The sequence below is a fragment of the Ananas comosus genome, linkage group 7 (assembly GCF_001540865.1).
Source record: "Ananas comosus cultivar F153 linkage group 7, ASM154086v1, whole genome shotgun sequence".
NCBI lineage: Eukaryota > Viridiplantae > Streptophyta > Magnoliopsida > Poales > Bromeliaceae > Ananas > Ananas comosus.
In genome coordinates this window covers 11,659,944-11,686,429 of record NC_033627.1, presented here as the reverse complement: position 1 = coordinate 11,686,429, position 26,486 = coordinate 11,659,944, and the positions used below count along the sequence as shown (strand labels likewise).

The following is a 26,486-nucleotide window of genomic DNA, read 5'->3' as shown; positions in this document are numbered from 1 at the left end:
CTCTCTCTCTCTCTCTCTCTCTCTCTCTCTCTCTCTCTCTCTAACCTTATCCGTAACCCAAGCTGCGAAAAATTTAGGCCTCATAATCATTTTTTTTGTTTTACTAAATTATTACGCTTTCGGTGCTGGTACTTTAATATGTTGCAATTATTTGCTTGAACTTCATAAATTATTATAATTAAATCCTACGATACAAATTAGTCGGCAAAATATTAATTTATTGTTAATATATAAATAATAGTTCTGGAATGCTATTAATGCCGTGCTACCAAGTTTTTCACTCTTAGATTAAAAAATATACGGTTAGAATAATGTGGACTCTTTAGGGTTGAGTGAGTTGTTAGTTGAATATTATGATCTTATAGGTGAAAATAATTAAAAGATTAAATCTAACGGCGGAAAACTTGATAGCACTAAGTGCTCGGTGGTATCGATAGTATCTCAGCCGGACTCTAAAATAACATAGCCGCAGTGACTAAAATACAATATATGTCGAAGTTCAGAAACTAAATTGCGTATGAATTTGGTATGTTTTGCTAGGGACATAACCAAATTCATATTGAATTAACTGCTCAGTGCCTACAATGGCCCATGACAGTCATCAATTTTTACATTTCAAGGAGTTTTTAGTTAGAAAGCAGATCTGCCCTGAGCAAAATTGTAGCTGTTAATATCAGCCCCCGAAGTTTATGACTACTGCATGATTTGAGGCAAATCTTGTACAGGCGTATGCGCGAATCCGCGAAACCAGTTGGTTCAGCTGGAACTCTAAACTCACCGCCGATGTTGCTGCGCTTCTGGAACAATTAGGGCAGTGCTTCGACGCTGAACATCTCGTCTCTTCCTCGATCTCTACTATAAGATCCCCCAGGGACCTCGCCCTCTTCTACTGCAACCTCATCGAATCCTATTCTGGTCGCGGATTGAGACAAAAAGTTGTCGACATATGTTCTTCTTTGCGAAATCTGCCGTTCAGCGGGAGAAAGCCTTATAAGTCCATGATCAAGGGTTTCTGCTTATTGGATATGCCCGAAGAAGCGGAAGCAAATTTGCAGGAGATGGCTCTTTTGGGTCTGAAACCTTCTGCTTTCGAGTTTAGATTGATCGCACAGAGCTACGGGAAACCGGGCTCGTTCTCGGAGATGAAACGGGTAATTGGACTCATGGAGGATGCAGGATTTAGCGTCGATACCGTTTGCGCGAATGTAGTCCTCTCTTGCTACGGAGATCGTGGAGAGTTGCCTGAGATGGTTGAGTGGCTCAAATGGATGAGAGAGTTAGGGATCGATTTCTCCGTGCGAACGTTTAATACTGTACTGAATTCGTGCTCAGTAATAGTTGGTATGGTTCGAGATCTCGATACGCTTCCCCTTTCGATCGAACAGTTGCTCGACAAGTTGGAGAGCGAGTCTGCGTCTGTAGTTGAGGCAGCGCTCATTCGCAAACTCATCGATTCGGCTCTTTTGGTCGAGATGTTAGAGTGGTCTCCTGCAGAAGGCAAGTTGGATTTGCACGGGTTTCACGCAACTTCCGCGTTTGTGATAATGCTGCAGTTTGTTGATGAGCTAAGGTCGAGGCTGAGCGCGGAGAATGCTGTCGTTCCTGCAGAGATCTCTGTAGTTTGCGGGTCAGGGAAGCATAGCGACGTACGGGGGAGATCACCGGTGAAAATGGTTGTGTCGGAGATGTTGTTTCGGACGAATAGCGTGATGAGATTGGATAGGAAAAATTCAGGCAGGTTCGTCGGAAGAGGGAAGGCGGTGAAAGAATGGTTATGCTGATATTCATTCCTCGATTTTACCTATTAATTTTTCAAGGCCAGTTAGTGCCCGACTGGGAATGTTGTTTGAATAAAATTATTTTGTTATTATAGTCATTCGAATTATCCCTTATTGGTGTAAAAACATAATAGTTCAATTGTATATTCTACTTTTGAAAATTAAAAACTCATTTTAACTTTTTGTCATAGCAAAATCTTTAAAATTTTTATTTAAAGATGGTTGTCTTGTGGAGGCTTAATCCTTAAGCTCAGAGATTTGAATCCCCTTTCAATACATTTCGGAGAGATTCAAACTGCATTTTCCTGCCGAGAAACAGAAACCAACAACAGATAGAGGGTGAGAGAAACAGGGAAAGAGAACTCAAGCAGCTGCATTGCGCCGCATCTCGACGACCTTCGCCCACGAGGGGCGCGGCCGGAGATCTCCTCCCACCACCGCGCGACGTTCCTCCGCGACGACAGGAGCTGCTGCCCCTTGTCAGTTTCGGCGACGAGGTAGTGGGCATTTGGGAGGTGGCACAGATCCGCAAGCGAGAATTCCTCCCCCGCCAGAAACCTACTCCCGCCGAGGCGGCGCTCGTACACGTCCAGCACCTTTCTGAGCCGTCCCTCGGCGTCCCTCGTCGCATTCGGGTCTTGTTTCAGACGCATTTTCGGGGCGAACACGAGCTGGAACACGAGGGCGGTGCTCGGCGGGTTGAAGCTCTGCGCCTCCGCCTCCACCCACTGGTCCACCGCGGCACGGCCCGCTGCGCCGCCGCCCTCGGGGCCCATCAGGCTCTGGTTTCCCTGGCCCACAAACTTGTCGCAGATGTACCGACAAATGGCGCGAGATTCTGCAAAAATTGAATTGACAATTTCAATAAAATTAACAATTCTACTAATAGTACGAGAAAATCTCATTATGAGCATGCATTTTAGATGACAGTCAGAAAAAGCCTCAAGCGTCCCTACAATATAGCAAACATATTCGAATTCAGATTCTGATTTCGAGTTCGATAGTCGCATTCGACTTTGAATTTTTGAAAATCTTTATCGAATCCAACCCATTGACATTCCTAGCCTGAGGGGCATAGTGCATAGTACGGACCGAAGAGGGTGACGTCACCATCTTGGAAGGCAGGGACTTGGCCGAAGGGCTGTGGGGGCACAACAGAGAAACAGAGATAAGACAGAAATAAAAAAGTTTTCCTCTCATATGCGTCAAAGCCGAATTAGACTATAAATAGAATAAAAAACAAGATCTAACTATTTTTAAATAAACATTAACTTCAGCTGTACGATCCTTCAGTCCAATCATCATTTTTTTTTTTTTTTGGTCTCTTCACATCCGGCATGTACGATAGCTGGGGTGTTTACGTTATCTACTAATTCAACGTGCGCGCTTTCATATCTATCGTGCATGTAAATAAGACCGTTACTTCGCCCCCTTCAACTTCACGCAGCTTCGAAGTAACAGAGAGCGGGAGATGACCTGCAGGTTGAGGAAGTCGGGGGAAGGATTTGTGATGGGCTTTGGCGAGGCTGACGGGGACGAGGTGGAAGGGCACCTCCTTCTCCAGGAGGCAGGCCAGCACCCGAGACACCGCCGTCGACATCACCGGCCCGTAAACCTTCACGCTCCCCATTATCTATCTGTTAATTATCACCGTGGCTTGGCCTGCAAATTGAAGAAGGGGGGAAAGGAAAGAAGAAGAAGAAGAAAGACTGAAAGACCACCAAATAGCAAATGGATTTTATGGTGGGCAGGCAAGAAAGTTATCCACGTCCAGCACCACATGATTCGTACGTGACTTTAGATCGCGCCCTCCAACGGCCACTTTTCCCTTTTTGTTTTTGCTTTCTTTTGGGATAAATTACACATTTCGTCCTCGGCCTGTGATTTGTGTTTCAAACTTTCAGAATTAGTGAAATTAAGTCTTATGATCCAATCTAAATTTGATTAAATATTGACGCACCACTGATGTAAAAGTGATGTAGTGTTTTAATTATTGGCACGTCACGCTACTATATAACTTCTAAGTTAATAATATATTTAATATTTAGTCATTTAAATTGAGTTATAGAACTTATTTGCAACAAAAGCTCGGATCAGAAATCAAAGTGTCACCCATCTCATAGTTTGAGGACTAAGAGTGATACATAATATGACTAGGAATATAAACCTATCCGTTGTATGGATGAAGTGTATGATATATACGTCTTTTGAGGTGTATGAGCAGCATTGCTTTTTTTCTTATGCCACCGAGGTGCTTTTATTTGATGAGATAAATCGGCTATTATTCTTCTCAAAAGGATCTAACTGATTATCACTGGCAACGGTGTTGTCCAGCGTTAAATGCTATATATATATATATATATAGAGAGAGAGAGAGAGAGAGAGCAAGGCTGCTGTGCTCTTAGGAGCACGGAGCCCTCTATGCTCCTTAGCCGTTTTCGATGATAGGACTCTCAAATCGATGATCGGCTCCGTTAGACTTGATCTAGCGTATTTGAAGTTTCTAGAAAATAATTTTTGTAATTTTTCAATATCATTTACCTAGCAATCGAAAGGATTCAAAATCAATAATTTTTAACAGATGAAAATAAAAATCCTATAAAAAGTGGTGATATTGCACTAAAATTTTCGATCATAAATATTGATCTTGTTGTAGACAGTATGAAGAATTTTGTATCAAAATTTTATCTGATTTGAATACTTTTACACCGTTAAACTTGAAAACGGCAGATATCAACCATTAAAAATTATTGATTTTGAATCCTTTCGATCACTAGATAAATGATATCGAAAAATAGCAAAAATTATTTTTTAGAGACTTCAAATACCCTAGATCAAGTCTAACAGAGCCGATCGTCGATTTGGATGTCCCATTATCGAAAACGGCTTAGAAGCACGGAGCCCTAAGCACGGAGGGCTCCGTGCTCCTATATATATATATATATACATACATATATATATATATATATGTATGTATGTATGTATATATATATATGTATGTATGTATGTATATATATATATGTATGTATGTATGTATATATATATATGTATGTATGTATGTATATATATATATACATGTATGTATACTATAATACATGGTATGATATATACATATATATACATGTATGTAATACGTATATATACATGTATTAAATATATACATGTATGTATATATATATATATATATAATATTAAGTATGTATCATATATTATATAATATATGTATGTATATAATAACATATATAGTATAATTGAGCTCCTATATTTAAAAGTCAAATTAATTGAACTTATAGATTTTTTTTAGTCCATTAGATTTAAGAGATTAATGCGTTACAATGATTATGGGCCCGTTTAGGGTTTGAAGTTGATGTTGGTTGAAATGTAGTATAATCTAATGGTTGAGAAATATCGAAAGAGTAGAACTAAACGATAAAAAAACTTACAACACCAAATGCTGTGGTTGTTAACAAGCACTCATAGCTGACTCGCTACTATATATATATATAGGCTGGAGTTACTATACTCATATATATAGAGTCCTTTTATCTTCATAAGTTTTCGGGCCGTTCGGAATGAAAAATATGCGATTCAGGATGAAAGAGTTGGTTACGGTTAATTGATAGTGGCTGGCCCCCAGGGTTGAAGTTGTGGTTGTTGTATAATCTAACAGGGTAAAATAATTAAACGGTAGATCTAACGGCCAAAAACTTATGAGTACAGAGAGACTCTATATCATGGAAGAGATAGTAAGCTCGCTTCGGCTCCTCTCTTTCTCTCATCTTCTCTCAGATTCTTCTCTCTCATAGCTCTGACTCTCCTCCATCTCTCTCTATATATAATATTATATAATATAATATATATATGGCTTTTTTTGGGCAAAAATAGCCCCCTCTACATATTTTTTTTTTTAAATTGACGCGCTGTCAAAAATTATTTGCAAAATGACCCTGGCCCGCCACGCGCGCCCACGTCAGCGGCCAGGCGGCGGGGCATGGCCATGATGGTTAAGTTGAACACTGTGAACCATTCACCGTGTTCAATACAAAGTTTTTGTATTGGACACGGTGAATGATTCACCGTGTCCAATACAAAATAGCTAAGATCGAAATATTTGTATTGGACACAGTGAACCATTCACCGTGTCCAATTATTTTTTGACACGGTGAATGGTTCACCGTGTCTAATACAAATACCTCCAACTTAGCCATTGTTGGGGTATTTGTATTGGACACGGTGAACCATTCACCGTGTCCAATACAAAAATCTTGTATTGAACACGGTGAATGGTTCACCGTGTTCAACTTAAATACTTGGGCCCGCCCTGCCCGCGTGGCGCTGACGTGGCGCTCGCGTGGCAGGGGCAGGGCCATTTTTGCAAATAATTTTTGGACGGGGCTATTTTTGTAAATAAAATTTGTCAGGGAGCTATTTGCAAAAAAAACCCATATATTATGACCAGACAGAATGAGCCTTTGGATGGATAAAATATAGGAAAAACTTCAAATACCCCCACTGGTTTCATACCTTTTCACCTTAGTACCATGTAGTTTAAAAGTGTATTAAGTTAGTACCCTATGGTTTCACACTTTTTCACTTTAGTACCCTATGATTTCAAGTGTATCAAGTTAGTACCCTGTGGTTTTATTTTTATATCAAATTAGTACCCTGTGGTTTCAATTTTTTTTTTTTTATTTATTTCGGGGTATATAATTTAACGAAATATTAAACCAAAGAGTACTAAATTGAGAAAATGTGAAACTACAAAGTACTGACTTGATACACTTGAAACCACAGGGTACTAAAGTGAGAAAGTGCGAAACCACAGGGTACTAACTTAATACACTTTAAATCACAGGGTACTAAAGTGAGAAATTGCGAAACCACAAAGGAGGTATTTGAAATTTTTCCTAAAATATAAGATGAATATCTAATCTAGGAATGTAAAGTTAGCATTGTTCTGTATGTACTTTGACCTAAATAATTTGAAGTCCACTAAGGCTGCACGCGGGAATTGTAGGTGATAATTGACCCCTCCCCCCACCCCCCCCCCACCCCCCCCCCCCCCCCCCGCTTACTATGTTCTTTGGAGTTTAAAAAAAAAAAAAAAAAAAAAAGGGTTCTACCCATACATCCTAGGATCTTGTCAAATTGTTTTTTAATACTACAATATTATTGAAATTTTATTATTGAAATTTTATCAATACTTGGATTAAAGAGATGTATGATCTACCTGCTTTTTTGAGGTGTACAAGTGATATTTTCTAAAATAAATTATAGGGAGAATCTTCAACTATAAAAAATAGTTTAAAATATAGCAATCATATGAGATTGATATGGTCCAACCAAGTAAATTGCTCTTCCCAAACTCAACCGTCCTATACTTTTATTGAATTTTTCTTTCAAAAATAAAGATGTGATTAGCTAGATATAGATGATATGCTAATAACTGCTATAATAGATTTCCTCCAAAATACATGCTATTTGGAAATTGTCTTCTCTCAACTTTGTTTTTCTTTTTGTTTTGATTATTTAAGATCGCTTTGATTTTGATCTTTTAAAATTGAGTAATTTTAGAGAGGATTTCAGCAAAATTAATTGACAATTTTATCAACTTAATAAGTCAAACTACTACTTATTGAACAAAAGGTCCAGCTTTCGTGCTTTCCTTCATTATTTCGAATCATGCTGTTGAAGGCACGGAGGCCTCAACGCACACTATCACTAAAACATGCAAACACTGCATGACCAACCTGTACGTTTTGAATGAATCAAAACAAATCACTCCATTATTTGCATCGTTTCACCGATTTATAACATGAAAAATGGAAAAAAAAGAAAATCTTAATGGACAACAATGAGATACCAAATCCAACTAAATGCCTGATCAAAAGTGGCTCAAGATAACAAACTTTTTAAACCCAAAAAGTGTGAATCCCAAGTTCATTTTTAATTTCTAATTTCTAAGTACGAAGGCTAATTGCTTCACATTTCTAGCTAAATTCATTTCTAAAAAAAATAAACGAAATGAGTAAGCATGCTACACACTCAAAAAACAAAAAAAAAAAGTGTGAATCTCTACACAGATTCAGACAAAGACTTGCTACAAACTGAATCTCAAATCAAGCAATTATTATTATTTTTTTAAAAAAAAAAGCAAGAGAATTACAATATTTTGATGCAAAATGTAGTAACATACACATCATTTTCCTAGTCCATAATAAAGTGCAAAGCACACAATCCATGACACATAGAAGGGGAGGGGAAAAAATATATATATGAAGTCGAAGAGATGGATTTGTTTGCTTTCTGCTGCATCTGTTTCTCAGAAAGTGTTCACATTTACCACAAATAGATGTCCAGCTAACATAATTTCTCTCTTTTATTTTGAATACAAACAACCGAAGACTATGACGTGCTTGTTGAGTGACAAAGGACCGATCAGATCAGTGATTCATGGACTAGTTTACGCATTATTCTTTTCCCTACTTTACATCGACGATGCATCAGAGAATAAACACAGTGAATCATGGTAGAAGGAAATCGTTCGGAAAAACAAATTGCGGCAGATTACTTAGGATTGAAAGACGAGAAATCAGAACATCGAGCAAAAAGCTGTGCATTTTAAGCATGCGACCTCACAAGGAGCTGGAAGGGAAAATTACCCATGATGAGAGAATGCAGAGTCCCTGGAGCAGTGGGTACTATATTGTTGCTTCAATGACCGCGCCTGAGAACCGAAAAAAACCCTCCTGATGATTTTTCCTTCCGGCGATCCTCAGATTCACTTCCCACCTGTCAAAATATCAGTCATTTTAGCACCTAAACCTCACAGCATATTTGATTAAAGTTCCTCTCTTTGAAAAAGTTTTGATATTCTATAGCCTAACATAATATTTCATAATTTTTTTTGCCAGATACTGTAAACTAACGACAGTAAAGTTAACAAAAATCCTCTCATGAAAAGCTAGGTAGTAAAAAGTCAAAATTTTTGAAGTTTAGACACTCATTTCTGAATACGCTAAAGTATACGTAAGATCTGTAAGTTGTTATGAAATGCGTCAAGCAACGTAAAGAATTGGAGGAAAGGTAATAAAGTCCCGGTACCGAACCTCCTTGGCAATAAGCTGGAGGTTTTCTAATATTTCAGAGAAATCCGGCCGTTGATTTGGATCTTGTTGCCAGCATTTCTTCAGCAGATTGGCAAGCTTAGGAAGGGTGTTCTGTGGAATTGTTGGTCTCAAGCCCTGTTGAGAAAACAAAAAACTGATCGAACCAGTTTTGCTTGGAAAAAAGATCGAAAAAATGGATTTAAAAGAAGTTTTCCGTTAGAAAATGTAATGCAAGCAACCACTTCAAATACACATAATTAATCAGGAGGATGGCATACTAGAGATTGCTTTGATTATATGTATATTAGCCTTTTTGAAACTCTATGAGTAAACTCGGTGAGATTGCATACTTATCCCAGATTACTCATCAAGTTTACTTATGGTAAATACAGTAGTAGTTGGCAAACTGTAAATAAAAAGTCAGTAAAATGTATTGGACAACTCAAGGTTCTATACATGAATGAATTTCTAGTCAACGAGGAGACTTGAAATTTCACAAGAAAATAAACAAAAATATGAGCATGTAATATTAATGAAAACAATAGATTAAGAAAGCAAACTTACCTTCTGAACCACACCTATAGCTGCTTGTAGAGGTGTCAGGTAATCATATGGAATCTAACACATTAAGAAATATACTCTGTTCATCAAAAATTTTGATGGAAAAGGAGCATTCTTTTTACTAAGCGGTAAAGTATCAAAAATATGTTTTTATTACCTTCCGTGTAAGCAGCTCCCACAGCACTACTCCAAAGCTGAAAACATCGGCTTTGTGATCATACGGCTTGTGCTCAATGACCTAAAGCAAATTCATATACAAGAATATACTTCGGTAAATAACATAATTTATATTATAAGGGATGAAATGAAAGGATGTCCAATGTGCCAACTGCATTTTAGTACACGGCAGATTCACTAGATGATTAGAGAGTAGGACAGCAATTGATTAACTTACATAGCAAACCAGGTCGTGAATTTTTAAATTCAATAACTAAGAGAAACTAGGAAGCTGAAAAAACCCAGATAAAAGTGTCAAAAGTGTCAACAGTATCATAAGCGCACTTCAGCTATCCACTTTTATTTCAGACTGATACTAATGAATAACCTCCATTTTCTCAATAAGACCAAATTGAAAGAAAATTCTAGTAATTAAACCATTCAATAAACATAAGTCCTAGGCTTTATGCCAACATAGTTTCTTTACGTCACTAACTACATTACTTTTAATACTAGAACTATGCTTGAAACTTATTTAACAGCACCTAAAGAGCAAAAGAAACCGCATCAAAAACCAACAACAATGACTATCTCTTCTGCTCAAACATGGGTTGAAAATGCTGCACACTAACAACAGTGCTCTTAAATAACAAATATCTTCCTCGTCCTGGGTCACCTCATAACTGCAAAGATCTTGCATGATACAAGAAATTTCCAGAAAAGAAAAGAATAAAATCATATTGTAAATAAATTGTTTAAAATAAAAGCTTTTCCAGAATTGATTGTCGAAAGGCTCAAAACAAGAAGAAGCAAAATCTTCTTACAAATCTTGTAGCTATCAGAGATACTACCTCAGGAGCCATCCAACGATATGTGCCAGTTTCGGCAGTCATAACTCCAGATTTAGCTATGACACGTGCAACACCAAAATCAGCAACCTTAACAACCTGTAACAATATTTGTTTCGTGTCAATGATTCAGCAGGAGAAATGACCAATGAAAGAATTACCTAGGTGACAACGTATTGTATTAGTAATACAAATATGAGGGAGATAAGATCCGTGCTGAGAAGAAAAGGAATTAATGAATGGCTTGGCCTGCCTTTCAAGAAGAAAAGAAGAAGAATATACAGGTAATATACTTTAGTCTAAGAAAAAAGATTATTCACTGCACCTACTAAAATTAAACATCAAAAGCATCTAGCAGAGAAGCTCTCTTGTGCCTTCTCCTGAATACACAAGTAATTAACAAATCAAGATTTCTTCCCCATTAACTAAACCAGCTCTTTCAGGAATTCCACCCAAACACATTTTTATCATAGAAAAATATAACAACGCAACCTATTGAATGTGTCCATTCATTTCAACTGGTTTCCCTAATATTCTTTTGTATAAAATATAAACACCACTTCCGGTATACATGGACTCCTATTACAAATCATAACACATGATGCTCAAAAAGCTCTAACTATAAGAGGGAGTCCACGCACCACAGAAAATATGCCACATGCAGGAGGATATATGCTGTAGATATTCCATTCGTCAGGAAAATATTAAAATAAAAGGATATATCAGCATTAAGGTGTCAAACTAGAATTTATCTATTCAAATTAACAAACCAAATCAAAGAACAATTGATTGTTACATCAACTAAAGAGAGCAGGTACTACGAAGTATGAAATATGAATCATGAGTTTATCCTTTAGATACGGATCCTCCTCAAAATAAATTGGAACAAATTATAACTGACGAGTAATAACATCATATCTAATTACTTGCCTCATTTTCATCCATAAGAAGATTGGCAGCCTTCAAATCTCGGTGGATGATGTTATTTTGATGCAAGTAATTCATTCCCTTTGATATATCAATTGCCACTCTAAGTAAAGCGGGAAGCTTGAAAACGCACTTCTGTTTATGGAGGTAGTCATATACACTCCCCCCTGACATAAATTCTGAGGATAATGGACAGATGGAACAAATAAAAGTCATCATCAGCAAGATTCAGCGTGAACAAATAAAAGTCATCATAAGCAAGATTCAGCATGAAGCAGGACAACAAAGGTGCTTATGTACATAATAAATGAAATCTGCAAAACCGACAGCCACATTTGTCTCAAAGTTCATTAGACCTACCAGTGACAATACATAAGCTCGGAGGTCTGGTACAAGCACCGATAAACTGGACAACATTCTTATGGCGAACCTTCCTGAAATATAAAACTAATTGGCTTTAGTTCCATGCATTGCACATTTGCACTGCAAGGAAAATAAAAAGTACAACTATACTTTTGAATCAAAAGATCTAGCTTAAAACACCATCTGAAATTACGATGAAATGGTTGAGATTAGAATATCATTGCACTTTGTGGAATTGGGATTAAATAGTTAAAAGGTTAATGAAGTTAAGACATATTTGATAATGGAGAAAATTATTATGCTTAGAATTATATACGAACTGGGGTTAAATAAACAAGATTATATTAACCTAGAACTCTATTCGAACAAACATTACATTCAAAATTAAATTCTATATAAATGTAAGACACGTCACCTTGTAGTGCAACCTAGAGAAACAGTAAAATTTAATTCTAGGTATACTTATACTTGCATGTCAACTTCTTGTACAAACTAGAGGAATGGCTTGAAAACCACGGATCTTAAAGAAGTTGGGCATGTATCAAGAAGTGAAACCAACAAAATTAATCAGATAAGGTAAAAAAGCAAACAGGAAGATATTTAACATGATTCGACAAACAAATTTCATGCAATTGACCCAAGGAGGATTGTGTTAGTCAACGTTGTACAAGAAAATAGATTGTCCCAGCACACAAGCCTCCACCTCGCCTGGGGGTCTCTGAACGCAAATTTTGCTGAGTTGCCATCATCATAACAAATTTCGTAAGAAGTAGAAACATACAGAACTTTTCCAGCAATCCAAATTTTCTTGAAGCAGTTTCATCCCAATTATCAACAAATTTGGTTTATAATCACTTTTAGTACTGTAGAAAGTTTATAATTCTGATGACACGAGAAGATGGGGATGGCAGCAAAGGATGAATTTTAATCAATTTATATAAAAATTATGCACTACACCTTAAATTACTATTCTGCTGGTAAAATGGATTTAATAAGTTTGATGGATATAGCAGCCCATAGGAGTAATCTGAACGTACGGCAATCTTATTCAAATTCGGAAGTTCACTACCAACATACGAGTCTATTACCAAATTATTGTGCAGAAGAAATAGCATGTTAGCACACAATAACATGTTATAACATACTAGTCTAACAATAAAATTGAATAACATGTTATAAAAGTTTCATATGTATTTATAATAATTAATCCAATACCACTTGAAACCCAAAAATAAAAAGAAACTAAAATGAAACCTAATTATGATGGACCAAAAATTTGGAAGTACACAATATATTGCAAGATTAATTGTTAAAAAACATAACATTTTAATGACGAAAGCGGTGTTATTACAATGGATTGTACGCATTAGTTGCTGTGAGAATAGCTAAGAGCATTGTTATTGCCGTGGATTTTAGGCACTAGTTGCTGTGGGAAATAGCTGTCATTTAAAGAAAAGTGGAAAGAAGAAAAGAGATATATACAATTACCAAGTATTTGTTTTCCTACCAACCTCATAATATATACTTCCTGAGCGAATTCTCGCTGCAAATCCATGTTTATGCGCTCAGGATTGAGTACTTTGATGGCGACATCTTGACTACAGTATGTACCGTGATAGCTGGAAAAAGAAAATATAAAATAGGAAAGCAACTACGAAAGTTAAAAAAGAGTTATCAATTATTGTCAACAGGAAGAACTTACAGATCACCATATGATCCAGATGCAACTTTGGCGCCAAACTTCAGTAGCCTAACATCAATTTCCCACACATCAGTTCCATCTGTAGGTATTGCAACATGGCCAGATAGTAAATTTTCTGGAGATTGCACATTTTCTGTGGAAGGAGTCCATGAACTAGAAGCCGACCATGCTTGTGCCTGCACCAATTTCCATAAGATAGATACAAATTTAAACAATTTTGATATTGTCAGAAATCTAATAAATATTTCAAGAGAGAGCCGAGAACTAAAATGATCACATGAATCAGAAATAAATCCATGAAACATAAAATGTAAAATGACAACTGATACAGGATGGAACAAAAGCTAGAACTTTAAAAAAACAAAAGGATCTCCTTGTGTCAAGATTGAGAATCTTAGCAGGTAAGGATTAAACGAGATGGTAAATTCCAGAGATAACACTCACACATGAAGATAAAGGATCATAATCACTAACTCCGGTATCTAGAAGTTTACACATGATTTATTTATTTCCGCTTCAGAACAATTCTGGCGCAGATCATTGGATGACGATCAAGATAAAAAAATGGAGAGGAGCTTGGGTCACCACATTGAGACATGGTCGCCCCCTTATTTCAGTAGGTTCTGAGCAGTTAGATAAGGAAATTGGAGTTGGATATGTTGTATAGAAGAGTTATTCCTTATTTATATCTCAAATAATCTAGATTGGCATCTTATGCATGAGGCTCCGAATTGAAGGGCCAGAGAAGAGCCAAATATATTTCAGCGTTATCCAGCATGCAGAGTCTATTTCATGATTTACTTCATGCTTATTACGTCACAGTGGAGCAACCTCACCATTGTCCCAACGTCAAGACTAATGATTACCATGCTAATGTATCTAGAGAATGTCGGAAGTGTTACAGGCTATATGAAATGCAGTTGCACTGATAATGTAATGACACATAACGGACAGGAAATCCAGGACTTCCCTCGAGCTATCATAAAACCAAATGAACAAGCTAGTTAAACTCCTGATCTTATCAACCCTTTGCAAGGATCAGGCAAAATATTTGCATCTGCAATTGAAATTAGTTGGTCATCATACAACAAGCTAATACACCATACTTCAGTGTACGGAATCTGTATTTAATAATAATAAGAACAAAACATTTTTGAGCAACAAGCAAATAAATTGAAATCAGCCTGCATGTTGGAACATACACAACCTCCGTAATGAGGTTTTATACAAGGCTCAACGCATAAGGTAAAACAAGCCTGAAATAATTTCATTCAAATACAAAACTTGCATAAAGAAAAAAGCTAAGCCACTACTACTCTAGCTATTTTCCAAATTTCAAAATCTACACCAACTGTAGAAAAGTCTCTGACATCCTCGATAAGAATTAATCCACTATTCATCAACAAATATCACACATTATAGAAAGCTCGCCTAGTGTATATAAGTTCATATCTTAACTACGTCAATCTTGTATAATAGCCCTAACAATTCATCAAAAACCATAAATTTCCCCGGCTGGGGCTACTATACTCTTATGGGTATAAACCCCATTGTACTCATTAATTTTAACCGTTGATTGATGGGATGTGTGGTTAGGATGCTGCTGATTCCCACTTAAAATGATAGTGGACCCCTAGGGTTGAGTGGGTAGTTAGTTGAATAGTATGATCTAACGGATAGAAATGATCAGTGAAATAAATCTAAGGGCCGAAAACTTATGAGTATAAGGGAGCCAATACTCATAAAAGTATATAGTAGCCGGACTCAAATTTCCCCTATCTCAACAGAAAAGAAAAGAAAGGAAAAAGTCTCATATTTGTAAAAATGTGTTGGGCAACTTTCACCACAAACTATCAGCACAATGCTCTAGAAGACTTAAACAATGTTCACAAATTATCACGAGCCAAAAGAATGCAGAGATAATTAGATAAGCTTCCAAGAACAAGAAAAAGAAAAAAAGGCAAAAAGCAACTGCATGTAGGCTATTAAATCATGCTTTACGACAGTGCAGAACTCTTTGCAGACTCTAATAATAAAAGCATAACTTACTGCATAAGCCTAAACAGTATAACAGAATAGGAGAATTAGCACGAGATTGAGGAAAATAAAGGAGAGGAAGGAAAGGTGTTAGACGGAGGAAGAGAGAAGAGAGAGAATTACCTCAATTTTGCGAATTTCCTTCGCTAATGCTTCCGTAAGCTTCTCAGTTTCCTAAATATGTTAAACAAACAAGATCACTGAATCACCAAAAATTATGAATATATCCTGCTAGCTACTAAATATCATTTCAGTAAGGACCTACAACTAGGGGGGAAAATATATCAGATACGGTCAGACATTGGACGAAATCATATCTGCCTCAATTTTTTTTTTCAGATATGAATTCGGATGTGAATAGGCGTCTGATGTTAATTTTCTTTACCATATCCATTAAAAACATATTCGAATATGATCAAGTATTTCTTCAGATTCGAATATTTATCTAATTTAGCACAAATAAGACTATAAAAATTACGACAATGCCAAGCAAAACCCTAGTTTGTAAAACGTAAAAGAAAATTCTAATGGTGCAAATTTATTTGTGGTAATTTCAACTAAACTGAATCAGCATAAATAAACAATATAAATATATATGCTTCTTAGTTGGTGGACGTTGTTAAGAACGATATTTTGCTAATCTTCCAGGAACTTTATGGGGGCCGGCTATCTACACGCGCTATAGATTACACTTACATTTGTCTTATTCGGAAAAAAGGAGCAGTGAGGGCCAATGATTTTAGGCCAATTAGTCTTTTAAACGGGATCCAAAAAATTATCTCCAAGGTCTTAGCAAACAGTCTAGGAGTAATGCAGAAACTCATCTCGCCTACACAATCGGCTTTTCTAAAGGGGCGAATGTTGGCCGATGCGTTTGTAACTACTCACGAAGTAATGGCCTGGGGTTTCAAGGCGGGTGTGGAGAGTGTTGAGGTAAAAGTTGATTTTGACAAGGCTTATGATACTGTCAGTTATATATAGATATATTATTATATAATAATTTATTATATAATTTACCATTTATTTTTATAAAATGTAAAATATATAAATAAATGTTAAATAATTTAGAATATTGGTATTAGATATAAATGTTAATTTTATAATATTGAGCATTCACATATAAATTGTACATTAAAAAATAAAAAAAAAAGATTGATGCAGCTTATGTTAATTTTATGTTTGACGAAAGTTAACTGCGAGAATCACAGGCAATGATTTCTCTTCTCATTCACTAACTACTGGGGGACTACGATACCTACTAAAAATTATTTCACTAACTAATGGGGGACTACCATGCCTACTAAAATTTTTTGATGTACTTATTGCACCATTTATTATTTCTCAATCCCTTACACATGCGGTCATGTTTGGAATAATTATTATGGGATAATTTCATTCGCACCCCTGAAAATATTAGAAATATTATAGATAACCTTTCAAAATTAGTAATATCAAATCAAACAAAAGTGAACAAGATGATAAAATATTTAATAAAGTTGAAGAACTATTTCAAAATATCTTATTGTTGAGAAAGCTCCTTATATTTTCTATATTAGGAAAGATAGCTGCATTTATTTAAAATTATTTCGTAATTTGTCCGTAATATTTTATAATTATTCTGAAATTGATTTTTATAACTAATTTTCAAAATTAAATTTTAAAATAACTATCCACAGCATCGCGCTGGTCCCTTAACAAGTTTAGATAAATTCATGAAAATTTCGTTTGGTATATTTGTTTAGATATTTTTTAATTTATTTAAAAATTTTGCAGCAGTTGATAGATTTAAAAGAGTATGATTAAGCATGGGAAATGGTACACCACATTTTATCTTCTAAGACTTCGTTTGGGATTGCGGGGATATTGCGTTACGTACAGTGAGAAACGACGATGGAAAAATATCGTTTGTTTTCATAAGTAATATTGCATTCTGTATATTGCGGTTAGTCGGTTACGATATATTTTCTGCGGTCCCATCGGAGAATATAGAAGCATATCTCTATATGCTTTTTCTCAACTCTATTATATCTAATAGCGTTAAATTGACCTCAATACCAAACGAAGCCTAAATCGATTTTTCAAAAAAACCCGCGTAGGTAACATATAATATCCCATCAAATCAAATCACTGTATGGATGGGGAGTTCACATTCGAGAGAGTGATTTAGGTGATTGTTTTTGTTCCAAGTTTTTCTCGATTTTTTTCTTTTGTTATGTACGAACTTCTGAGCTTAATTTTTAATGGTTACATATTTAGATTTGAGGATTGATAAAAACATATTTTCTTTCTCTCTTTTTTTTTTAATGTTTTTTTTCGGTTTAGGGATTTTGGATTTTATTTTCTCCGTTTCCCTGCTTTGTAACAGAAAGAAGATTTGAAAATCGAATCTTCGCGTGCACCGGGTGCACAAGATCATCCTTCTAAAACGTCGCTCTAGGCCTCCATCCAATCACACGGCGCAAAGGTCGAATCAACGGCTAGATGAGCACGGTTCACGAGATGACGTGGTGGACCCCGTCCACCAAAGGACTGCCTGATGCATCCTTTTCTTTCTTTTGCCTGCGTACCTAGCCATGCTTTTTGCACTTTCCATTTTGGTGTAAACTCGTCCTAGACAAAAACCCTAAAAACACATTACTGCAAAAGCACGCAACACTCTCCCCTCCACCATTCCAGAAATAGAAAAAGAAAAAGTAAAAAACATGTGGAGGAAGCGCTATGTGAGACAGTGGGAGCTTTTGTTGGTATATGAGCTACAGTACTAAAAAGTGGAAACAAAAATAGGGTTTTAAGACATCCATTTATATTAAAGCTTCTTTTATTCTTCTCCTACCTACCCTCGTATCTCTCTCTCTCTCTCTCTCTCTCTCTCTCTGAGGGGTTTGAAGTGGAAACCAGTTGGTATTATGAGATACGCTTTTCAATATCGTTCTCTCTCTCTCTCTTTTTCACCTTACTTAATGTGCATGGTTTCTTGCTCTAGAAGCATAGCAAGCCTTTTGAAGTTGCGGACTTAATTTGTTTTTCCAGTTCTTGCTTTCCTTTTTATTTTTATTTTAAGATCCTTCTTATTTTCTTACTAGGTGTGGTTTTGATTCCAAATGAAGAAGATTTGTGGTAAGAGTTGAAAAGAGTGCGAAAAGTGGGGGGAGCATTTCTATTGGAATCATTTGGATGAGCACAAGATGCGTTTTTTTAAGGTTATGGTTGAGGATTTCACAAAATGCATGGTAAGAAAACTCTCCTCATATATAACCATAAATAAGATGCATTAATGCTTTGTTACTTAGTAATTAATCAGAGTCATTTGCATCTCCTGTATGGTTCCTAAATCTATATTATGTTCTTTCAAATTTTAAAACTCCGCAAAAATTTCACAGCTAGGACCATGATGATGATCGACCTTGAAAAGAAATTGGAATTTTTAGTATAATATTCTTGTTTGTATTTTCAGCTGTAATAATTATTATGAAAAGAAAAATATGTGAGTTACTAGATACTAATTAGTACTACTGTATTTGTAATTCTACTGATGACAATATACTGTTGATTATTTTACAAATCTTATTAGAGCATACCGAAGAAGTTTGTGGATAATTTCAATGGACAAATATCCAATGTTGTCGATCTAAAGACTCCTCGTGGCAACATATGGACAATTGGAGTGACAAAATCTCAGGATAACATATTTCTCCAATCTGGCTGGACGGAGTTCATCGCCGCTCATCGGATAGAGGAGAATGATCTTCTGTTTTTTACGTGCAAAGGAAACTCTTCCTTCGAAGTCGCAATCTACGACGAGAGTGGTTGCGAGAAAGCCTCTCCTTTTTTTGTGAAGAAGAATGCCCGCAAAACCAGAGAAGGGGACGGTGCAATTCCTGCGGAGACAAGAAATGAAGGGAATCGGCGCCGCAAAGTGATCAACCTCTGTTCCTCGGGCAGTTTCAGCGAGAATGACGTCGAACAGAAGATCTCTCGCAAGTCATTACGTGCTAACAACAAGACGGGTGGGGCAATCCCAGGAACAAATGAGAAGCACAAAGTCCCTTTAATGAGGAACCGAACATCTCCTCTCATTAATTCCTTCTCTGTAACGTCGTTGTTTCGACTTCCCGACTCATTAGTTTCTATTTTCTAAGAGGCGTTGCCCGAGGAGCCCGTGGGCACGGGATACGGCATCTTCGACAATGACCTCGCCTACTACGTCCGCTCCAACCTCAAGCCCCGCAGGCGCGCCGCCCTCGCCCTCGCCGTCAACGTCAGGTGAGTCGAGCTCTAACTCTAGCCCAAAACCCTCCTCCCTCGATCTCGACCATTTAAATTTGTAATGTATAGTTATGCAATGGTGTGTATCCCTCTTCTCTAATGGCCTTAGAGGACGAGAAATATCGACTAAGATATGGACTTGCTGAAAAGGGGTTAAATGCACTGTGGTACTTAACGAAATCGTCGGTTTTAGTAAAGAATGCCCTAAATGAGGGTAAAAAAGGGTCCCATTTCTATGTAACAAATTTTCTTCTATAGATTTTTTATCTTTTGTTGTTTTTTATTAAATTATAATTCTATTCTAAAAATTTTAAAGCATTTTTTATATTATTAAATTTAATCAAATATTGCGTACGGTAAAAACGCACTGAGAAAAGAAATCAAACAAATTTGATTTTGAAAACTCTCGAGATCCAATCTCAAAAACCACGCAATTAGGATCCCTCGTGTTCTTTAAAATTAAAGGAAAAAAGCAAGATCGAATCTTTACCTTTTTCGCAGATAGATCTTCACCTCTATTTGATGATCGTGGAATTGGGCTCTCTTGAAGCCGCACACATGTCCGGCCTCTATAGGTATCAGAGCCATCATCATGTTTTTAAGATTAAAATTATGAATTTGGGTATTTTAAACCGTTTTTTGCCAATAGAACGATTTATAGATCGTTTTTGGCTAATTCGAAAAATCCAAATTGATCAAACAATTTAATCAATGGTTTCTAACAAACAAGCAAAAAAAAAAATATATAGCCTCCGTACGGACGCTACTGTATCTCCGTACGGACGCTACTGTAGCATCCGTACGGATGTGAAAATTTTTTAAACATTTTTAAATTTTTTAAAAATTGATTAGATCGATTTAAATTATTTGGATCTAATTTGATTAGATCAAATTAAGATCTTGATGAGATCAAGTTGTTATGTTTGAAGATTAAGTTGTTGATCAAAATTATAAACGATCAATAAGATTGATTGTTTTTAGTGATTTAGGCACTATTATTTTTCGAATCATCGGTTAACGGTTAATTAGAATACCCAAAATTAATTATTATACATGTGATGTATGAGATACATATCGGTGATGATCATGGATAGCGACCTATTTATTTTTGTTTCGACATGTGATGTATGATGTGTATGCAGAATCCTGTAATTTTAAATTTGTTTAAATTAAGGACTTTGTATTAGAGATGGCTATATTTGTGCCTACATGCATAAGCCGATTTATTTGGAGACCTGCGTGTCTCAATAGGTTAGAGATAAAAGTTATCAAATGTAATTAATTTTTATTTCATTTTTATTGTTGGGTTGTATAATGTATGGTTGCACGTCATTGGTTGAACGGTTGCAAGCACAAAGTCACGCAAGGCCCAGATAGAGACGAATACTTGATGGCAGTCGGATCAAGGTGTTGATAAGGATCGAATCAAGTTGAAGCTCCAGAAGTCCGGTGTCAAGAGGTTGCATAGACGATCAGAACTAAGTGACGGTGGTGTGTTGCGTTCTAAGTTTAGTGCCCTAAACCGAGTGTCCGTCAGGGTGGCGTCGAGGTCTGAAATCCACTTGTTAGATCCAAATGATCAGTCAACAGTGTTAGTATTATATCTTTGCGCGGATGTATTGTTGTATTGTGCATGTAAGATGTAAATAAAGTAAAAGTAAAAAGTTGTCGAGACCGTAAAGTTGTTAATCTCCTCACAAGTATTAAGTCGGCGGCTGTTCCGCGTTGTAGAGCGTGGGGTTTTTTCTTGGTGTTGATGGCATGGATGGTTATAGTGGTCAGTTTGCAAGTCGAGATAGCAGCAACCTCGTAATTAGGTTGGTGACGCGCCACTGTCACAGGGGGTCACCCAATCCGTAGTACTACATCTCGCCAAGGCACGCCGTTAAATGCGGAGGTGTCTTGATAGTATCGGGTGCTTTAGTGCCCCCACGTAAAGCCACCGGATCTATCAGAACGTCCGCAGTCTTAAGCGGCGTTGGGCGAGGGAGTAGTACAGGCATGGGTGAACCCCCGTGGGAAGTTGGGGCATGTAAGAGTGGTAGTCAGACCAAGTGTACCAGCGGGAGAGTGGTGAGAAATGAGTCGTCGGCGTGAGCCAAGGGTCGTGGATGACGGACTAGCGAGATGAGACGTCTCAACATCTCTCGCGTACGTTGCTGAGTTAGCAGCCGTGACGGAGACGGTCAGGGCGCTTAAAGGAGGGGAGATCTGTGAGACCCCAGATAGTCCGTTATAGTGGAGAGTAGTATAGGGCGTAAACTTGTAACCAAGCGTTAAGCAGTTGTTGAGGTCCGGTGTCAACGGGCCAAGAGATCTTAAGAGAGTTAAGGTCACGTAGAACAGGAGGTAGTCGTAGGAGTGTGGGTGACCCCTGGGGAATGATGGCGATCACAGATGGTATCAGAGGCACATTACAGCCGGAAGCTGTGAGAGTGAGTCGGCTGAGCAGGGTCATGGATGACGGGGCTAGAGAGAGTAAGGTCTCACGTCGCCGTCGGTACGTGTGTGAGTCTGAGCGTGACGAGGACGTCAGGGCTGTAAAGTCCAGTGAGAGAGTTGTGAGACCCCAGATAGTCCTATATATAAGATATAATAGGGCTAAACTCTTAACCCGGCTTAAGCATTTTGGGTGGTGGCAAGGCCCAAGAGGTTAAGAGAGTTAATCGTGCTAGAACAGGAGTAGTCCTAGGATGGGTGACCCCCTGGAAAGTTGGGGCGTCACAATTAGCATGAGATATTGCGGAGTAAAGATGGGGTTTGGCCCAATAACTGTCAGGTGAGGGGCCCAATGACGACTTTGCTTACACGTTTGAACTGTGGGTCTGACTTAATTAAGGAATGGGACCAATAACTGTCAGGTGAGGCCTATAGAACTTACAGACCGATCACTGCAATTTGCTTGAGAAGTATTGGACAAGAGTTGTCCACTCATCGGTTTGCATATCACCAATAACTGTTAGGTGAGGTGGTACGTTAAACTGGTGGGACCGCAGTACCCACTAGAAACCTTTTATCGCGTTGGATTTCCGTTTCTCTACCCGAGAAGTGTAAGAGACTCGAGAAAATAGTGGGAGGCTAAATTTGTTTTTAAAATTCCTAAAACAAATTTTCAAAATAAATACAAATATCTAACTTGAATCTTACTCTCTGCAAAGCAAATGTCTGCTTCCAATTTATTTCTCTCGTATTCTCGAAACATAGAGCTTAACTGGAACTAATTATAAAAACCGGTTAAGAAACTTAAAAATAGTTTTAAATTCCAAAAAGCTCTGCAATGTTCTCGACCAGGAAAACCTCACATTACCAAACCATCCAATAACTGCACAAAGGGCAGTCTGTTCATGATCATTGCTTGACAATGATCAAAGACCTCGAGGAGCTTGAGAAGCTCGACGTGAAAATGGACAAGGAATTACAAGTTGATCTGATCCCACAATCCCTTCCTGTATCATATGGACAGTTTATTGTAAACTACCATATAAATAAAATTGACTGCACCAACGCAGAGTTATTGAACATGTTGGTTATAACAGAAGGAACTTTGAAATGTTCAAAAGGCACGGTTCTCGCTGTGGAGCGGGCTTCCTCTTCCAAAAGAACGTCTAATTGGAAGAAGAAACCCGTGAAGAAACAAAAGACAGTATATTCATTGCATTGTTTTTTTACAAGACTAATCCGTACAACGAGCAACATGTATTAATTATAAGGCGCAATTAGCGCTATATTCCCTTATTACGTATCCAAACCATAAAGTAAGGGTGCAAAATATAAAAATTTCTAATTGAGGACGCTGATTAAAAACGAACCTAACTGCTGCTGCATTATTCGAAAAAAAAAAAGGGTGAGTAATCCTGAAACAAATGAGATAACCTTGTTAGTTAAGATCGAATGAGACGTAGTTCATTAAGATCGAAATGAATTGCATTAATTGCAGAGAGTAGTAGGGGCGAGATGAAGGATGGTAAAGTAAACATGCAATATGCATCATCATCACCTCTGCAAATGCTATCCAATCTTCAGATTAGGGATGTGGGCAATCTTGGGCCAATCAAGGCCTGTATTCTCTTGGCATCGCTCCTTCAACACAGGGTGACACCCATAGATGTGTAGAGTACGTAGTGAAGTAGGCAGATCCGGAAGTGACCGGATGAGAATAGCATTCCATATGCGTAAAAATTTGAGGGTAGCGCAATTTTGCAGCAACCATTTCTCAGGTAAGCTAGTGAGGTGTGAAGCATCAGAGAAAGTGAAACCGCTGATGGAGGAGAGACTTCTCAATGGCTCCATGAGCAGGAGCGCATGGTGGTCAATTGATAGTTCACCATTCTTGAAAAACCAATCCGCTGCATTCTTTTTTTGGCCGACGTCGTTTGGGAACGAAGGCTGCAGCAGCAGGGCAACTTCAATTAGCTTGTCACACCCTCTAATTTCTAAAGAACGAAGGGATACAAGAGCTTGTATCCCACCAAATGATGATAGTTCTTTGCAGTTCTTTATCTCTAAGTAGGAAAGTATCGTCCACCGTGCACACACTTGTGCTTGGGGAAAGGATGTTATGCTTGTGCAATCGACTAATTCCAACCAAGAAAGAGAGGTTAAATTTGGTAATAACTGGAGCAATGGCACCTCAAGGTCGCCACATGACCCGATAGTGAGATGATTGAGTATAGAGGGCAGTTGGATGTCTGAGATCCCACATTTTGTCAACTGCGGACACTTTTCTATGCACAGCAAGTTGAGGGTGTTGAATTTTTGAAAAAACTCTGCTTGAACATATTCGAGCTTCTCACATTGTTCGATGACTAAGCTTTCAAGAGCCTGGAAATGTTCTTGCTGCTGCAAGAAAGAAAAGATGTAAAAGATATTTAAGTCCGGGCAATCACAGCCATGCAAATTCGAATTGGTGTTTTGATATAAGGGTAAACTTCAAATTGCCAACGTGTGGTTAAGCTTATTTTCACCTTGCCACCTTGCGGTTCAAAAGTTTTACTTTGCCTCCTGTGGTTTAATTTTTATTTCATCAAAAAAATTCTATATGAAATAGCACGGTAAATTAAAAATGTTTTTAAAAAACCTTAGGGTAGCAAAATGAAAAATGCACTAAACCACAAAGGGCAAAATGCAACTTTTTGAATCACGGGATGGCAAAGTGAAAATAGGCTAAACCATAGGGAAAAGAGGCAAGGTGAAACTTTTTGAACTGCAGGGAGGCGAGTGAAAATGAGCTAAACCTCGGGAGAAATTTGAAGTTCATAAAATAAAGCACTTACATTGTTGCCTGCGTAATCCTGATTTATTGTTGGAAGAGCGGTCAATCCGACATTAGAAATATGCAAGTCTCTTAGACCATAAGGCAGAGTAGGTATTTCCCTCAAATTAGGGCATTCAGTGATATCCATATAATGAAGTTGAGGAAACATGCACCCATTATCTACTCCAATCCACTCCTCCAAGTTAGGCATGTCACATAACAGTAACTCCTTCAACGATGGAAAGGCACATCCACTGCTGCTTCTGATGAATGAGCAATCTATTTGCTTTATTGCATGCAGTCTTGACAAATGAAGATATTGGAACGAAGAAAACTGCCCAAGAGGTGGAAGGTGCTCCCATCCTTTACAATCACTCAGTTCGATGGATGTCAAGTTGACAAGAGATAGATTTGTCATCCAACATGGAGATTTAGCACCTTGGTATTGTTCGATGCGCATTTTCTTGAGATTGATATAAGGGCAGAGGTTATAGAGGAGCTGCTCATCCGCTTCTGCACTATTGGAGCGGTCTTCAAACCATTCCAATGATAGTGATTTAAGATATTCTTTCTCATTCAACTTGACCTCCATAGCTTCTTCAGAAGTCCTCACATTTTCAGTTTCCTAATACACAGGTAACGAAGGTCCCTAAGGTTTTGTAGTTCACCGATTTTGTAACCTCTCTCCTCTCGGACAATAAAATTTTGTAATTTGTGGATGAAGGTTAGTTTGCTAATATAAGGAATATTTTTTATCACATGATCAGGAACATCTAATGAACGCAAATTGACCAAGTTGGTCAAGCCATCATATTTAATACTTTCATTCACACCTTTCCATAGTGAAAGAGATAGGTAGCGGAGGTGTATCAAGCTACTAAGTGCATCGGGCAGTTTATAAGGGTCAAAATTCACATATAAGATTAATAAGCGTAACTTTTTAAACCCTTTTATAACCTCGATAAATTCAAGTGCATGATCTGCATTATGCTTATTATCCTCTTTAACAGAAATGATTAGAGTGCGCACGTTCTTAAGATTGGAGATCTCTCTGATGGAAAGAAGATTGACCATTTTAACAGAAAAATGTCGAACGGTTGTTGGAATAATACTTCCTGCAACATCACATTCTATTCTGATGCATTCCCCTAGAGAAATAGATTTTGCAAGGTCATGCAGTAGATCGTGCATAAAATAGCGTTTAGAAATTTTATACCCATAATCATTGGTTTTGTAAGTAAAGAATGATTTTCTTGTTAAAAGATTTAAATACTCCTTTCTGATATCCTCTAGCCTTTGCCTGCCACAAATAGATTGAGGAATCAGACCTGAACCTATCCACATATAGACCAACTCTTTCCTTTTAAACATATAATCTTGTGGAAATATACTACAAGATCTAAAACAGAGTGGTAAGTATGTGGGTAGATGGTCGTAACTTAATCTTAAAACTGTCATGATGTCATCCTTTCCTTGCTGTAATTT

The 26,486-nt window shown here is 37.3% G+C and overlaps 2 protein-coding genes and 1 pseudogene across 5 annotated transcripts in view; 1 reads left to right on the top strand and 2 right to left on the bottom strand.

Moving 5' to 3' along the window:
* Positions 1 to 1,959, top strand: part of LOC109713258 — a gene marked incomplete at its 5' end in the record, with an annotated part of 5,966 nt that extends 4,007 nt beyond the window's left edge. Inside the window, 1 exon segment of the mRNA XM_020237259.1 lies at positions 711 to 1,959. Coding sequence (XP_020092848.1) covers positions 711 to 1,781 — 1,071 coding nt within the window.
* LOC109713016 lies at positions 1,931 to 3,433 on the bottom strand (annotated as a pseudogene).
* LOC109713013 (serine/threonine-protein kinase STY46-like) overlaps positions 2,478 to 26,486 on the bottom strand; it is a 54,552-nt gene continuing 30,543 nt past the window's right edge. Inside the window, exons 7-17 of one of the 4 annotated variants that reach the window (XR_002217024.1) lie at positions 15,605 to 15,655; positions 13,445 to 13,620; positions 13,254 to 13,361; positions 11,740 to 11,813; positions 11,383 to 11,558; positions 10,456 to 10,551; positions 9,606 to 9,686; positions 9,452 to 9,505; positions 8,888 to 9,022; positions 8,441 to 8,570; positions 2,478 to 2,616 (exon numbers count right to left, since the gene is read on the bottom strand). Coding sequence is in view for 2 of the 4 variants with exons in the window: in XM_020236925.1 (XP_020092514.1) it covers positions 8,493 to 8,570; positions 8,888 to 9,022; positions 9,452 to 9,505; positions 9,606 to 9,686; positions 10,456 to 10,551; positions 11,383 to 11,558; positions 11,740 to 11,813; positions 13,254 to 13,361; positions 13,445 to 13,620; positions 15,605 to 15,655 (1,029 nt within the window). In the remaining 2 variants the exon portion in view is untranslated. Of the gene's footprint in view, positions 2,617 to 3,527; positions 3,657 to 8,032; positions 8,571 to 8,887; positions 9,023 to 9,451; positions 9,506 to 9,605; positions 9,687 to 9,723; positions 10,298 to 10,428; positions 10,552 to 11,382; positions 11,559 to 11,739; positions 11,814 to 13,253; positions 13,362 to 13,444; positions 13,621 to 15,604; positions 15,656 to 26,486 lie in introns of those variants that run through there. The other 3 variants (XR_002217023.1, XM_020236925.1, XM_020236926.1) reach the window with 3 other exon arrangements.